At 47.3% G+C, this 16,998-nt stretch overlaps 1 protein-coding gene across 2 annotated transcripts in view; it reads right to left on the bottom strand.

The window, feature by feature from the left end:
- Scap (SREBF chaperone) overlaps positions 1–16,998 on the bottom strand; it is a 53,609-nt gene that overhangs the window by 11,058 nt on the left and 25,553 nt on the right. For both annotated transcript variants that reach the window (XM_021206075.1, XM_021206076.1), the window contains exons 3-7: positions 11,993–12,122; positions 1,933–2,090; positions 1,086–1,306; positions 791–896; positions 121–293 (exon numbers count right to left, since the gene is read on the bottom strand). In XM_021206075.1, coding sequence (XP_021061734.1) covers positions 121–293; positions 791–896; positions 1,086–1,306; positions 1,933–2,090; positions 11,993–12,122 — 788 coding nt within the window. The remainder of the gene's footprint in view (positions 1–120; positions 294–790; positions 897–1,085; positions 1,307–1,932; positions 2,091–11,992; positions 12,123–16,998) is intronic.

Raw genomic sequence — 16,998 nt, 5'->3', positions numbered from 1 at the left:
GAATCTATAGGGGAATGAACGAAGCCTTAGCTTTAGTGACTGCCAGATATGTTCTCGGCTCCAAGCCACTCCTGACAGCAGGGAAGTGGGTGTCATGGAGCAGCTCATCTTGCGACCTACGTGTGGAGAAGTAGATGTAGGCAAACAGGATGATGTAGGTGGTCACGAGGGGGATGAGCTCAGCAATGCCAATCTCCTCTTTGAAGTGCACGTGGACCAGGTTCTCTGCTCGGAGGCTGCAGTTGGGGCTGGGGTGCAGAAGCATGAGCCGGGCACGAAGGCTGCTCAGAAACCTGTAGATAAAAGAGTCCCTGAAGGGCCCCCCCGCAGGGTCTCCTCCCACCTGAGGTGTCTTAACATCTTTCTAGTCTCCACAAGTACCACAAGGATGATGATGAAGCTGCAAACCTCCTTTCCTGACCTATCAGGTGCCAGAGGCCCAGAAAAGCACACTGAGGTGCCTCAGGGGCTCCAGCCACTTGTGGAGAGCTACCCACAGTGGCCTACTGAGAAGACAGAGGCTGCATGGAGCTCAGTAGTCAGCTGAGGCCACCAGCCCAGGACTTAGGAGGAAACCAGAAGAAAATGCCAGGCTAGGGGAGTTGTCAGACCTGCCTCAATTCCCTTGTTCTTAGTCAGGCTTGAGGGCCATCCTCATTCCAATTATCAGATAGAATTCTTTGTTATAAAGAACACGAACAGTTCAGTAGGAGGCCTGGGGTCATGCTGGTCAGAGAAGCAACCACTCAGGGCCACATCTCTGCCGAGCTCAGGAACCTGAGCACCTTACTTGGCATGGTAGCGCTGGAAGACCAGGGTGATGGTGTAGGAGACCATCCTTTTCCTTGTGTAGAGGCTCACCCCACTGTACTTCCCGGGAACACCAAACAGCAAGTCTGTGGGCAGAAACAAGCAAGCACCGACAAAGGAATGAGAGTCACCAATATGTGGTGTCAACCGGGCTACCCCGAACCCCTCTCTACCCTTATTCTTAGAATCAAGAGGCAGCCCCTGATATTGGAGCACCTGTTGAAGTAGAGACAGTGACCACACAGATCTCTCTAGATCCTGAGTGCTGAGGGTACCTTTGAGTGTGGCTGATGTCTGTAGAGTTTTGGGCTCATGCTGATGGATGGTCCCAATGATGTCAGGGTCAGCATGGAATCTTTCCCAGTCATTCTGCCAGAAGTTCCCAGGGGACAGCAGCAGGCAGCCATGTTCGGGAAGTAGGCTCCGGAGTTTCCTGAGGCCTGGCAGCAGGTCTGTCACCTGCAGGCAAACCTCCTCCAGGCTCTTGGTCCCTGAGCTAAGCAGAATATGGAGGAAACCTCTGCTGTTTCTGTCAGCATAGGGCTAACCACTGCATTTATGGGGAGTCATCTGTCATCAGGTTCCTAAATGCTTTCTCTCTCCCTGCTCTCCCCAAAGAGCCTGCTGATAGGATACTGAGGGAAATGCTTCCAAGTATTCAACAAGAAGATCATGCGTCTATGCAGCCCTTAGAATGCACTGGAGTCCTAAAGCTGTCTCCTTCCTGGAAAGGCAAGTGTGTGAGAGCATGCAAACCCCCCACTAAACACCTTAGACAGTTTTAGTGGGCAAGAGTGAGAGCAAAAAGATTTAGGGCTTTAGTTCACAGAATTCTTGTCAAAGGCATTAGCTAACTAAAACCTGGTGGCAATAGACAGTCTGTTGAGCCAGCATGTACCAGAAGGTAACCCCAGGTAGAGCTTGCTAATCTCAACGGAGCACAGAGGCAGGCGCCATGGGTCAGCTATTGCTCAGCTACCTCCCTACCGTCAGGCCCATTGACACTCTGTGAGTTGTGAGGATGCAGCGTCAATAGGCCCACAAGGACCCTGAGAACTGCAAAGCTGACTGAGAATGTAACTCCCTTTGGTACTCGGAGTTGGGAGTCCCTGAGAGGAGTACCTGTCTCTCAGCACATGGTTCCGGATCTCTTCCACCAGTTGGAATGCTCGGGACAGAGGTGACCGGAACACATCGACTGCCAGAAGATTTCTGTGCCAGGGAGACACCGATGACTTCACAAATATCTGTTGGATGTACGCCACAGGGGCACCCACATACTGTAGAAGAAATAGGACAGGGTAGAAAGGAAGCACTGAGCACGTACTATGGGAAAACACTAATGAGTTAGGTGTCAGGAAAATATGCCTACTCCCCACAAAGCTCAGATTCATTTTCTGTGTTTTCGGGAATAAAGCTATGTTCATTACACCCACACTGGCCCTTGCCCATGCTATTACAACAGAGTTGTGTGTTTGCAAGAGAGGGGTCTGGTCTATCATACTATCAAGCCTAAATCACTTACTGCCTAGCCCTTTACCAGAGCAGAGCTGCTAGCTACACCAGACTACAAGCTCCAAGAGGTGTGTAGCTGTCTCAGTGATATATAGACATTGATCCCCAAAGTTACTACTCTGTAGAGTGTTTAAAAAAATCAAGCCAAGTTTTTGGCTGGGTATGGTGATGCATGATATAATCCAAACAATTAAGAGGCAGAGGCAGGATTGTCCCAAGTTTGAGGACCAGCCTAGTTTCATCAGCAAGTTCCAGGCCAGCCAGGCTACATAACTGTCTTGAAAACAACAAACTCATTTTCAAGCCCAACTTTCCAACTCTATGGCATGAGAAGTGCTTCTGACCCGAGTTCCAGGGTCCTCACTGTGAAGACAACACCGCCACCCATCCTGTGGCATCCAGTGTGTGCTCGCTTCAGTCACGCAAGAGTAGACACATACTCTGCCCATCTGCGGAGATGGCTTTGTTTGCTTGGGTTTTGTTGCTGTTATTTGAGATGGGGTTTCTCTGTGTAGCCCTAAAACTCAATTTATTGATCAGGTTGGCCTTGAACTAAGAGTTCTGCCTGCCTCTGTCTCTGCCTCTTGAGTGTTGGGATTAGAGTTGTGCCACCACCTCCTCACCCAGAGATGTTTTTTCCCTTCCTTCTACATATTTATTATTAATTTTTTATGGATTCTGTGTAGATTTCACATCATACACACTTCAATCACATTCATTTCTCTGTCCCTCTATAGCCACCCCCCACCCTTACAACCTAACCCCCCAAAAGAAAACAGATAAACAAACAAGCAAAACCCTCACCATGGAATCCGAGTGTATCACAGTGTGTCGTACAGCACACCCTTTTGTTCAAACAGCTCTACTTGTAAATGTGCATTGCCATGAATCATTGGCCTGGTTTGAGGCCTCTGGCTCCCGCCATACTATCAATACTGGATCCTCACCAAGACTCCTCTTGTGGTGTTGCTCTATGTCATGGAAATCCTGGAGCTTTGGATCTGCAGGATTGGTCCCTTAACAAGCTCCAGCAGTCACAGATGGGGTAGATGCTGGGATGGGCCAACTCAGAGTCCTGGATCTGAGCCTGGGTGGTAGCTGAGTTGGTCAGCCCACCAGCTCTCCTGCACCCTGCTATTGGGGTCAGCGGTCCAGGTTTGCCCAGTTGAAGGGTGGGGCCAGCTTTACTTCACCCACACCACAGAGCCAGCTCTAGTGTGCTGCCCAGACAAAGTGCAGGCTGCTCTCCTGAATGCTGCAGCCGACAAGAGACAGGGCTAACTCTGTGCAGTCCTTGGACATAACATGGCCCCAGGTAGGGATATCCCATACTAGGGATATCCCCATGGCCTTTGATGGTAACGTGGGCCATAGACACTGACACAGAATTCTGCTGCTGCAGGGCCACAGACATGGCTGGCCAGGACATCGACATGGCCTTATGTGGGCGGGCAGGCGACTCACATCAGGCTGATTCTCCAGCTCTGCTTCACTTTCCCTCCCGTCTCTCCACTACATACTTACTCACTGTAGTGGCACCTGCCCGCCAGCCTGCCCATGCACCGCATGCACTGCATGGTAGCAGGAGCACCTCTGGGTATCTCCTGCCTACTCGCACCCACAGAGATGGAATTTTAACAGAAATAATAGCACTAAGCAGTAGGCATGAGGATTGCTCAGGCAGTTCCATAACCAAGTAGGGTATCACAGCATCTCAGACTCGAGCCTCTCACCAAATGCTACACTTTCCTCGCAAGAACTTGGTATGTACCTGTCTCATTCCCAGAGCATGCTAGCTCGTGGCCTCATAAACTGCTGGCACAATGATAATCAATTCTTCCATATTGGTGCTGACATCACTGGCACCGAGCTCAAACTGCAGATGAGAGCATTCACACGCCATGCCACGGAACACTCCTAAAGTGTGTAGTATGTGAGCTACAGCTGAGCAGCTATGAGAACAGGGAAGGTGGGCAGGAGACAGGCAGGGAGGGCAGCTGAGGAGCAAGGGACACAGAGTAAGAAGGCCTGCACAGCACGAAGGAAGCCTGGCAAGTGCAAGGCCAGCTGGGAAGCCTGGCTGGATTTTCTGGGCTTTAAATTGATGACAGAGAAAAGTCCAAATGTCCCTGAGGTGGAGGGCTGTCTAATGAAACCAAGGTCCTGGAAGTTCAACGGCACTAGAGAGAGACAGGCAGGCAGGCTAGAGGGAGCTGGGCTGAGGGGCTGCTTCCACAGGGAACTCCCCAGGGCAGGCAAGTGGATGAGAAGAAGGCCACAGAACTGTCTCCTAGGCTCAAAGGAACAACCTGAAAGCAAAGTCATAATTTTGGTTGAGAGGGGGTTTTAGGCTTAGTCCTAGCTGGCCTGAAACTTGTAGCAATCCTCCTGTCTGAGTTTTTCAAGTGTAGACATTACAAGTATGTGGTACTTAGTAGGCTGTGAAGTTGTTTATGATGCTAGCTTAGAGAGGGCTCTGACACACAGGGCCACTTGAAGCTGCCAAGGACTACTTTGTCACCTGACTGGAACTGGCTGCCACAGGTTCTAACCAACTTGGCACACATTAGCCTGGGCAAAGGACAAGGGGCTCTAGGAACCCCATGTGGGGGATCACCCCCTAAATGCTGTGAAGGGCACAGCACCCTCATGGCACCACGGAGCTTCAAGCCCCAGGCTTAGTCCTGCTGTCACCTGCATGATGCTCCATGCTGCTCTCAAACTCTGCACCTCTGCCTCAGTCTCAGAGTCCATGACCCCTCAGTCAATTTCCACATCCCCAATATTCTCTTACGGGGCAGCCATCTACAAGCCCTCTTCCTTCACACCCAGAACCATGTGGGCCTAAATTCCTTTTTGTTTCTTGCTCTCTTTCTTTTTTGTTGGTTTTTCAAAACAGGGTTTCGGGGCTGGTGAGATGGCTCAGCAGGTAAGAGCACCCGACTGTTCTTCCAAATGGTGTAGAGTTCAAATCCCAACAACCACATGGTGGCTCGCAACCATCTGTAACAAGATCTGACTCCCTCTTCTGGGGTGTCTGAGGACAGCTACAGTGTACTTACATAGAATAAATAAATAAATTAAAAAAAAAAAAAAAAAAGACAGGGTTCCTCTGTGTAGCCCTGGCTGCCCTGGAACTTGGTCTGTAGACCCGGCTGGCCTTGAACTCAAGAGATTCCCTTGCCTCTGCTTCCCCAGTGCTGAGATTAAAAGGCGTGTGCCACCATCACCTGGCTTGGGCCTGTATTTCAACAAAGAACTAGTAAGCTCAGTAACTACAATCCAGAGCCAGAGTTCTCAACCTGGGACATAGGGTCAGGCTCCAGGAGCATTACTAGGGCCTACTCCCAAGTTCATGCAAACTTCTTAGAAGGATCGTTAGCACTGCCACTCTTTTCAGGGAAGGTAACAGCATGGCTTCCTGTGCAGTTCAGAGTTACCTGTCTGTTTTGTGTTGTCTACTATGTAGCTTTGGCTGGCCTCAGGTTTGTAATCCTCCTATCTTAGCCTCCAAGGGTACTGGTATCACACAGGTGCACCACCATGCCCAGCCCTCTACCATGTTTCTATACAACATGTTGTAATCATCATGTTGTTATCCCACTTGTCCCAGACAGCTTTTCCCTTTGACATCCCACCAACTCTGGGTAGCCCAGAGTTCCTGTGCTTTTATTCACTGGCGGAAGCCTTTGCAGGTTGTCTGGCCTCCTCTGCAGACTCATTCCTCATCTCACCTGGGCCCTCTGCTGGATGGCTCTTGGCTCGCCCACTGACTACCACCTGAACCTTCCCAGAAGGTGCTCCACATCTTTCAAGTTCTAAGTCTTAGCCCGGTCATTAAATATATCAAGTCATCATTTAATATGTGACTTCAAGTTCTCTCTTCTGGGCATCAATATTCTCTTACGGGGCAGCCATCTACAAGCCCTAGACCAGTTTGGAAACTTCTAGAAGCAGACCCTGAAATCACTAATTCATCTTAAAGACACAGGAAACTGGAAGGGAAGGAGCCAGCAAAGGGTGTGTTGAGCAGGTGACTTCACAGTGCCTGAGCAAGCAGAGCAGAGGGACTCCATATTGCTCCTACAGACACTGGGTAAGGGCTGCTCTGAGGATAGACATTCTCCAGCACCACAGGCCACAGTACCAGAGATCCTCTGAGGAAGGAACAGCAAGGTTGGTAAGAAGGCAGGCACTAAAATGTAAGTGAAGATGAGGTGTGGCCAATCCATTATGCAGTGAGCCCATTCTGTGGGGGGTGGGCTCCCTTCATAATCCTTACTTGGGCTGGTGAAGATGCACACCTTTAGTCTCAGCACTTGGAAGGCAGAGGCAGGTGGGACCTGAGTTTGAAGCCAGCCTGGTCTACAGAGTGAGTTCCAGCACAATCAGGGCTACACAGTAAGACCCTGCCTAGAAAAACTAAATAAGCAAGCTCCCTACCTGATGGTCAAGTGAGAAAGAGGTATGGACGCAGATAGGCATGGTAGCCTACATGAGTGACAATGGATGCAGAAGTGTTCTAGAAGTCAGATGACCCCAAGCAAACAAAAGACCTTTCAGTAGAACAGAGGGAGACAGTGGTAGGCAGCCTTCTAATTCAGTCCCCAGTTAGCCAGGCCTTCTTGGGCTCATGTTCTTGTGCAATCCCACCCCTTAAAAGAATGCTTAATCAACTGATTTACTTCTGACAGAGAATCAAGCCAAAGTGATGCCATCTTTGAATTTAGGTTATGAACATTATAACAAATCTCTCCCATCTTTTGATACCAACACCTGGTGAAACAAGACATCATGTAAGCCATTCTAGAAAGGGCATTTAGCCAACTCTTAGAAAGGAATTAAGAAGTTTGCAAGAGGGCTGGAGTGATGGCTCAGCAGTTAAGAGCATCAACTGCTCTTTCAAAGGTGTGAGTTCAAATCCCAGCAACCACATGGTGGCTCACAACCATGCATAATGAGATCTGACATCCTCTCCTGGAGTGTCTGAAGACAGCTACAATGTACTTACATATAAAATAAATAAATCTTAAAATAAAAAGTTTGCAAGAAACCTGCAACTAGTTAGCCATGTGATTGCATGTGGAAGCAAATTCCCCCAAGTTGAATTCTGAGATTCCTGAAGCCTGGGCTGCAGTGTTGTGAAAGACCCTCAACTAAACACCAAGATAAGAGAACCAAGGCAAGGAGAGCAAAGACATGAGTCTGAGGTCAGACACCCATGAGGAGCAGAGCCAGATTAAAGCCACAGCTGCCTGACCCTGAGCTATCTCTTCCTGCATAGTCATCCTGCTCAGGAAATCTCATACAATTTTGACTCGGATCTCAGAAACAGCCCAGCAGCATAAGCAGTTTGGGAGAAGAGCTGAGATCCTGGGGAACAAGGGCACCTCTGGCCACCACTGTTCATGGCATGAAAATCTCTGCCTGCATCTTCTGTGCCAGGCTCAGGCAGTCACCACCAACACTACATTGCTGGCTTAGAAGTCTGGCATGGAGCAAGCCTGTATGCCTCTGGGAACCTGCCAGATTGGTTCTTACAAAGGTCTGCTGAGGACTGGGGCCATAGCATCCCATCTCCGTAAGTAGTCAAGTCCTGTCATCTAGATAGCTGCTCCAGGGCAGGCAGGCAAGTGCTGAGGCCGTCGGGCTTTTCTCGTTTTGAAGGACATCTTCTATTTTGAATTTAGTTCTTCCTTCACAAGTAAGCAGAACAACCTAGATTCAAATTCTAGCACCACCCTCCCTGGCTTCATGCCATGAATGAGGGGCGAGGGCTCTCCAAGTGGGAATAAACCACCCAGTCCAAAACGGGTCCCTGTGATGGCCAGTCAAATCAACAGATGTGAACTGTTATGTTACAAATCTGGACTAACAGCTGAGGTGTCTACTTAACATAGCAAAGAAGACCTGGCTGCCAGGATCTCCCAGAATCCCTCAGTCCCTACCTGTTACAGGGCATGGTTGGCATATGTTGCCCATTCCCCACTCCACAACTCTTCAGGCCAGGGGCTGGCTGGCCCTTCCCCAGAGGCTCTTCTCTATTTAAGCCAGCCATTGTGGTTACCTTTGCCCTCTTGGCCGCGCTGCACCTGCTTCCCTTCTTTTCCCTTCCCCTCCCCCTCCTCCTTTCCCCCATGGTCACTCTGGACTCTGGCTAGTCTCTCCCTTTTATCTACAATAAACCTGCTCCTCCACAGTACCTACAAACAGTCATGTCCCTTCCTTCTGTTTGCATTCATGAACTATCTAGAAGAACATCAGAATGAGAACATTATTCCCTGGAATTGTGACCACGAGAGGTGGTATCCTTGGCAGTGTCACCTCAGCCTACTCAGTTCATTCAGACTTCCTCACCACCATTTTTCCTGTGTCATTTGGGGATGGTGGGCATTTGAGACAGGTTTCTCTCTGTAACAGAGGCCTGACTATTCTGGACTTGCTTTGTAGACCAATTGGCCTTGAACTCACAGAGATTCAGCCTGCCTCTGCCTCCCAAGTGCTGGACTTAAAGGTGTGTGCTACCATACCAGGCCTGTGACATTCTTTTTTAAAAGCAAACAGTGTTTAAGTGTATAAGTGTTTTGTCTGCATGTAGGTATGTGTACTGCCTATGTACCTGATGACCAAGGAGGTCAGAAGTGGGCATTGGATGCCCTGCAACTGGAGTTTTGGATAGTTGTGACCATGTGGGCACTAGAATCCAAACCTAGGCCTCTGTGAGAGTGACAAGTGCTCTTACCTGCCGAGTCATCTCTCAAGTCCTTGAGTTAGTTCCTTTAAGGGAATGGCTTCCACAATTGGAGATTTGAACTCAAAAGCCCAGAAACAACTTGGGCCACCAACTTTCTCACTTACAGTGTGCAAAATAAAATAAGATAGTAGGCTCATTTACCATCTCTTAAATAATCCTGTTTTTTACCTACTCAACAAGAACCCTTCCTTGGGGATCTGTGGTGCGAAAAACATTGGCAGTTATGTAACCCTGAGTGACTATAACTTCACAAGTATGGCAATGCAAGCAAAGGCCCAGCAGAGTCCTCATGTAGAAGGCAGTTAGCACAGGGCCCTGAGAGCAAGCCTCAGACCCGGGTGGGCGCACACCTAGTGACCTTGCAAGCAGTCCAAGCATACAGACCTTTTTCTCCTCTGTTCAAGCCAGCCAGACCCAATATACAATGACAGCCACAATCATTTACTGAATGCTAATGGTGGGCCAGGCATTGCACTAAGTCTGCATTCTCTCATTTAATCCTTAGGATAATGTGTAACACAGGCATAATTATCACCTTGTTTATAAATATGGAAACTCAGGTGCAGAAGTGTACAGTCATTTGCCCAAGGCCACACATGGGGAAATCAAAATCTCTGCTGTTTCTGCTTTGTTTTTCTTTCTCTGTAAGCACGGCTCTGCCCAGAAGGAACTGTTCCTTGCCAAGCCTACAAAGCCATAGGTCATGCTAAGTCTAATACAGAGTGGGCTGAACTCAGACCAAGGACCTGGTAGCATGATGAGACTCTGTAGCAGGGGCTGAAGAGAGGGCTTAGTAGTTAGAGGCACCAACACCCATGCTGGGAATCGTGCAGCTCTAGCTCCAGGGGTAGGGGGGCCTGACACCTTCTTTGCACACATGCTCCTGCCTCTCTGCCTCTTCCTCTGTATGTGTGCACACAGTCCATGCACATGCCCCTGCCTCCTGCCACAATGAGATGAATAGGCTCTTCCACCACACTCTGCTGCCACCACGATGTTATGCCTCATCTAAGACACAATGCAACAGAGACATCTAAAGTGGGACTGAAGCTTCTAAAAAATCACAGGCCATACCATGACACCAAAGGCTTCTCATAGCTTGTGACAGTTTCTCAGACTTTTCTTGGTTTTGGTGTGAGTGCTGGTCAGGTGTTTTGGGGGGTGTCCCTCAATTGAGGTTGCCTGATGTACACAGTAGACTCGGGCTATCTATACATCTGACAGACCCCAGAGGCAAGTGCTTTTCTCTCTACCCTCCATCACCTTCTTGAGGACTTGCCTGTCAAGTTCTCCACTGCACACACCCTTCCCTGCCTGTGCTCTGTGGAAGGAAGTCTCTACACACACTTAAAGAAGAGAGAAGTTGGGTATTGTGGAACATGCCTTCCTACAGTATTTGAGAGGCAGATGTACAAGAAGCAGGAGTTCAGCTACATAGCAGCTTGAGGCCAACTTAGGCAACATTAAACCTTGTCTCAAAAAAGAAAAAGAAAAAGAAAGAGAAATGAAAGAAAGAAGAAAAAAAGGGGAATTATGAATTTTTCTGCCCAAGGATTTGCTTACTGTCCCTATTTATTTTATTGAGTCAGTTAATTATATGGATTTAGGATAAACTTCCTAGTATTTACCATTTATTTGAGAGTAGAAACATATGCATATAAATCAATACTCCTTTATTGTGATGCAAAAACTCTTCCAGCATTGACCATCAAAAGTTCTTGGAAGCCCAACTTTTTTTTTCCTTTTTTTTTTGAGACAGGGTTTCTGTGTGTAGACCTTGCTTGTACTGAAACTCACTCTATAGACCAGGGTGGCCTTGAACTCACAAGAATTCGGCCTGCTTCTGCCTCCCAAGCGCTGAGATTAAAGGCATGTACTACCACTGTTTCTGTACTGCACTGCACACCTGCTCAGTCACATCCAAGATCAATGTAAAGTAGCAGGGAAGACCACTGAACCATCTCTCTATCCCACAGCAGCCTCTGCCGGCTACAGACCACTCATCCCGACGGTCAGAGGCAGAGGCCCGGTACACACAGGTGTGTCTTTCTCATCCACACAACCATCTTGCCAGGGTATTACAGTTCAGCAACAGGAGAGTCAAACGCCTAGCTAGTTAGCTGGTAGTAACCAGAAAGGAAGTGGAAAGAAGGTGCTATCCTGTGTGTGTGTGGGGGGGGGGGAGGAGCTCTGTCCCAAGCATGAAGGGTAGGCACACTGTCCTTCTATAGATCCAAATGCTGGCCGAGCTTCTGAGCTTCAATAGCAGGTGCAGAAGTCACAGTGAGTGGGAGACCAAGTCTCGGCCTTCAACTAGACTTTCTCCAATCGATGCTCAGCTCAGAGCTCATCAACTGACAACAGTCCAGTCCAGTAGGGCTGAGGGAGCAAAGAGTTCTAACCAGGTATTGACCCTCATAAATTAAGTAACTGGGGAACTGAAGTACTTTGGCCTCCAACTTTTCTTCTAGTTTAAAACAACAACGATAACAACAAAAACTGTACTTTTAAAACCACCTGACTGGATTATGAAGATTGAACACAATTCCTTACTGATCTGAGAAAAATCAAGCTCACTCCGGGGTGCTCTGCTGTTCTCATGATTGCCTAGGATCAAGTACTAGACGACCCGCCAGCTGGTCTCTGCACATGGTGTGTGAGTAGGCCGGGAGGAATCCGGGTCCAGCTGGTCACCCCTCATTTCTCTAGGGCGCTCACACTTGTGTGTCATTGTTTTCTTTCAATAAAGGTTACTCATTAAGTGCACAGCTAGACACTTCGGTGCCTTTGTCAAGCAGTGAGCACGTGAAGTCACTAGTCTGAAGCTGACCACTCTTGCTGTCACTTGCAGAGTCTGCCTCCACCAATCAGCTCTCTGCTTGGGCTCTCCTCAGTAACAACCCGAGCACCTACCCACTCTGGCTGCTCACTGGGCTCTCCTTGTTTGTGGTCAGAGTCCGCAGGCGGGGGCGAGTAACCCTTCACAGGCGTGGAGAATTCCACAGGTCCCGTTCCAGGCAAGGGGAGCTTCAGCAGCGGGTAGCTGGGGAGAAGGAAAAGGAGAGAAAGAATAGGACGTCTGAGAGGCAGTCTATGAGACGGTGGCGACGTGGGAGCCACTGCAATCCCAAGTGCACCCCTGTTGCCAGAACTGTGTAAAACCACCATTTTATTTACCACAGAATTTCAGTGCTGAAATTCAGACATCATGGAGATCAGAATTTTCAAATATATTTTAGCCACAAAACCTACAAAGAAGCCCAACTAGTATAACAGGCTGGCCAACTGTTTTCTGAGACTTTAGACAAGATGCTAAACACAAAGTCTTATCAATCAGACATAGGATTAAAAAAACTAGGGGAAAGGATACAAATTCTGGTTCTGATAGCTGAAGAATTGCTGCTCTATTTAAAGGGACAAATCATAAAAATTGTGAAAGACACCCTGAGGCTGGGGTTCACACAGCCCATGCTGAGCAGAGGTTAATGAGTCCATCACACATAAAGAAACTGGCCTCTCCGGGCGTGGTGGCGCACGCCTTTGATCCCAGCACTCGAGAGGCAGAGGCAGGCGGATTTCTGAGTTTGAGGCCAGCCTGGTCTACAGAGTGAGTTCCAGGACAGCCAAGGCTATACAGAGAAACCCTGTCTCGAAAAATTTAAAAAAAAAAAAAGAAGAAATTGGCTTCTTGTCAGCAAGCTATGAAATACATGTGTATTTTGTTTAGTTTGTTTCATGTTTCATTTAAAATTTTTTAATATTCAGAAATAAACTGTGTAAGAGGGAGGCAAATTTGAGGCCTTGTGAGATGGTACCCTGAAACAAGGCGACAGACACAGAGGAAGCGACTTACATACAGTATGACACACACACGTCAGATGTACAGCTTTCATCCACGCATAACCCTGTAGCTAATCACCACCGAGCTCAATCTACAGAACATGTCTAGGAGCTCAGAAGACAGCCCTGGTCACAGCCGTCAGCACACACCATCTCCACAGACAGGGCTCTGGCCGAGTCAGTTTGCTTTCCTTTTGTTCTTGGTGCTGAGACTTGTACGTCTATGCGTGTGTTCTACCGTGCGGCCACACACCGTCCATTTGTTTATGTAGTGTAGGGTGCACCTTCCAGGCATGTGCTGAGGTCAGAGGACAGCTTGCAGAAGCTGATTCTTTCATCCCTTGTACTATGTGGAACCCAGGGATTGAACGCGAACTCGAGCTTAGCATCAAACACTCTTTATCCACTGAGCCGTCTTGTCAGCCCAGTTTTGCCTATTTTTTAGCTTAATATAAAATAAATTATCTATCCTACTTATGAACTTTATTGTAAATGGTTCAATATATATAAGTATCTGTTATATTCATATGTTAGTACATGCAGAGCCACTAATTCTTTGTTTCCGATTTTTTTTTTCTTTTTTTTTTCTTTTCTTGGTTTTTTGAGACAGGGTTTCCCTGTGTAGCCTTGTCTGTCCTGGAAATCACTCTGAAGACCAGGCTGGCTGCAAACTCAGAGATCCGCCTGCCTCTGCCTCCGGAGTGCTGCAGTGAAGCACATGGACACATATTAGAGCTGGAGACGTAAGTCAGTGGTAGAGTGCTTGCCTAGCATCTCTAAGGCCTTGTGCTCAACTCCTAGCACTACAGTAAAACCCCTGACATCACAGGGACGTGGTATTCCATTGAATGAATATATTATAGTACACGCATCTACTTCCCTGCCAAGGGACACTTGGCTGTTTCTAGTTGACGTTATTGAGAATAAAGCTATGAACACTGGAGAGATGGCTCAACAGCAAGAATGTTTTCTGTTTTCCCAGGGGATCTGAGTTCAGTTCCTGGCACTTATTGGATCATATTCATCTGTAACTTCAGGGGATTTTCTGGCTTCCTCTGACACTCAAACACGTGGCAATCACTCATGCAAACATATAAAAATAAAAAATTTTTAATAAAAAAAAAATCGGGGCTGGAGAGATGGCTCAGCGGTTAAGAACACTGACTGCTCTTCCAGAGGTCCTGAGTTCAAATCCCAGCAACCACATGGTGGCTCAACCTTCCATATCATTACAGACGCCCTCTTCTGGTGTGTCTAAAGACAGCTACAGCATACTTACATATAATAATAATAATATAATAATAAAGATGGTTTTTTAAAAAAAAAATCTAGACGTAATCTTGCTTACAACAGCTTCGAAGGAAGGAAGGAAGGAAGGAAGGAAGGAAGGAAGGAAATTAATTATGGTTATTGATTATTTGTTTTGAGAGTCAATCTTCCTATGAAGTCCAAGCTGGCCTTGAACCCGCATCCTTTAGCCTTCCAGATGCTGGGATTTTTAGGTATGTAGCACCATGCCTGCCTGGATGGGTGGTTTGGGTTGTTTCATGTGATGTTGATGTTGAAAGTAGTTCCTGAGTTTTGGTTTATACACATGTATATACACTCCATCTACTTTTAATTTTAGGCCATGTAGGCAGAAGCCCAAGGGAGAAGGTAAATAATAATATTGGAACCTCTTACATAAGTGCTAGAAATAATCTTTTAAAGATTTGTTTCTATTTTATGCACATGTGTATTTTGCCAGCATTTATGTCTATGTACCATATACACAAAGTACCTACAGAAGCCAGAAGAGGACACTAGGTTCCCTGGAACTGGAGTTACACATGGTAGTTAACAGCCATGTGAGTGTGGGAACCAAACCTTGTGCTCTGGAAGAGCAGGGAGTTCTCCTAACTGCTGAGCCATCTCTCTAGCCCTGTGCCAGGAACTAGTCTAAGCACTTAAAGTGTACTAACTATATAAATACTTCTCTGTAGGAGGCATTATCCAGAATAAAAATGGAAGTCTCCATTTATAGAGAAGACAAAGAACAATTAAGTTATCATTCAGCTACCAACCGATCCCAAACCAAGTAGTGAGCTTCAAAATGATACACTATTTAAATGGAACTATAAACAAAGACAATATGAAAGCATATTTTGGGGGGCTGAAGAGATCACTCAGTGGTTAAGAGCACTGACTGCTCTTCCAAAGGTCCTGAGTTCAAATCCCAGCAACCACATGGTGTCTCACAACCATCTGTAATGAGATCTGATGCCCTCTTGTGGTGTCTGAAGACAGCTACAGCGCACTTAGATATAATAATAAATAAATGTTTAGACTGGAACGAACAGGGTCGAATGGAGCAAGGAAAGGTCCTGAATTCAAATACCCAGCAACCACATGATGGCTCACAACCATCAGTACAGCTACAGTGTACTCATATACATAAAATAAATAGCCAGGCAGTGGCGGAGCACACCTTTAATCCCAGCGCTTGGGAGGGAGAGGCAGACAGATCTCTTGAGTTTGAGGCCAGCCTGGTCTACAGAGTGAATCCCAGGACAGACAGCCAGAGCTACACAGAGAAACTCTTATCTCAAAAATCCAGAAAAAAAAAATTACAACACACCAAAATATAATATACTGTAAACAGGTCTTTCTTGGGTCTCAGTTCTTCCCTGGGTGGCCCTGTCACTCTACACTGTAGGGAAATGCCTGGAGCTGAAAGGACACAGTGTGTGGAAAACCTGTTTCTGGGCAACTATGGGCAGGAGCAGAGCATGTGCTTAACACGCCGGAGATAATGAAATATATCGCTCAGGCTAGAGAGACAAGGCACAGAGGCATCCTGACTGCCAGGGTGCCCAAGAGAAGCTAACAGATGGACAGACAGACTGACTGGCTAAGGTGCCTCTGGAAGGGTAGACCATGAGATTGGTGACCTAAAGGCCTGTGATGGTTAGGTGACAGACAGGCACAAATGATGAATGTAGAACTCAAATTAACAGGAAGTTGTCAGTAACATGGAGTAACCTGGCCCTGATTCTTAGCTCTGAATCTGCACCTAAACCCTCGGGTGTGGCTTGAGTCTTCCCTGCTTCCTGAGTGAGTCTCCCTCCCTCTTGCTTAATGCCGGCTAAAGCCCACCTGGCCTGTTTTTTTCTCTCCACCTGTAATGTGAATTCTGAGAGCAGAGATCTTGTCTGTCTTGTGCATCTCTGGGCCTTGCACAATGTCTGGCCCTGAGTTCATGCTCAAATATTTGTTGAAAGAGTGACTACTGAGAAAACAGCCAGGCTAGTTGCCTGTTAGTGGTGACCCAGCTGCCAGGATTGAGCACCATGTCCAGGAAGGAGGCAGAAGCAAACGTACAGATTTCTCCACCAAGGAAACTTCACTCTTGCCAGTTGCATTCCCCTAGGTTAGACATGCCTTGGATTGTGGGAGAGCAGCTAGAGAGGACAGCAGATCTTCATTTCCCAAAGATGGTTTGTTCCTCTTTAGTCTCTTGGACACAGGTCAAGTGTATATAGTTAGTGTTTAAGCCTCTGTTTTTGTTTGGCAGTCTGCTGTAATTTTATTTCCATCATCTCAAGGGATTGACTTGTCATTTCTTCAACTCAATGGCTTAATTTCTACAGATCTGTAAATGTCCCTGTTTTCTTTCTGCTGCTGACCTTACTTTGGCTTATCCCACTGTAGTCATGTCAGGTGCGCTCTGGAGTGCTCTGTTTATGTTTACTGCTCTAACAACTGGGTTGAGCCTGTTTCCTTAGCGACCTTAGCTGGTTGTTGCTTTTTGAGGGTTTTTGTTTATTTTGAGGTAAATCTCATGCAGCCTTGGCTGGCCTTGAACTTATTACACAGTTGAGGCTGCCTTAAACTTTACCTTCTAAGTGTTGGGATTACAGGCATACACACGCCTGGCTCCTGTCTGGATGTCATACTCATTGTTGAAGTAGACCGAAATCTCCACCATTACTGTAAAGTCTGTCTGGGGATCTGTGGTCAGCTGTGTGTGCTTGCTGCTGCTATTATATCCTCCTTTTTCTTTTCTTTTTTTTTGTTTTTTTGAGACAGGGTTTCTCTGT

This window comes from Mus pahari, chromosome 10 (assembly GCF_900095145.1).
Source record: "Mus pahari chromosome 10, PAHARI_EIJ_v1.1, whole genome shotgun sequence".
In the NCBI taxonomy this organism is placed as follows: domain Eukaryota; kingdom Metazoa; phylum Chordata; class Mammalia; order Rodentia; family Muridae; genus Mus; species Mus pahari.
Note: the sequence above shows the minus strand (reverse complement) of the source record. Positions and strands in the feature narration are given on the sequence as shown.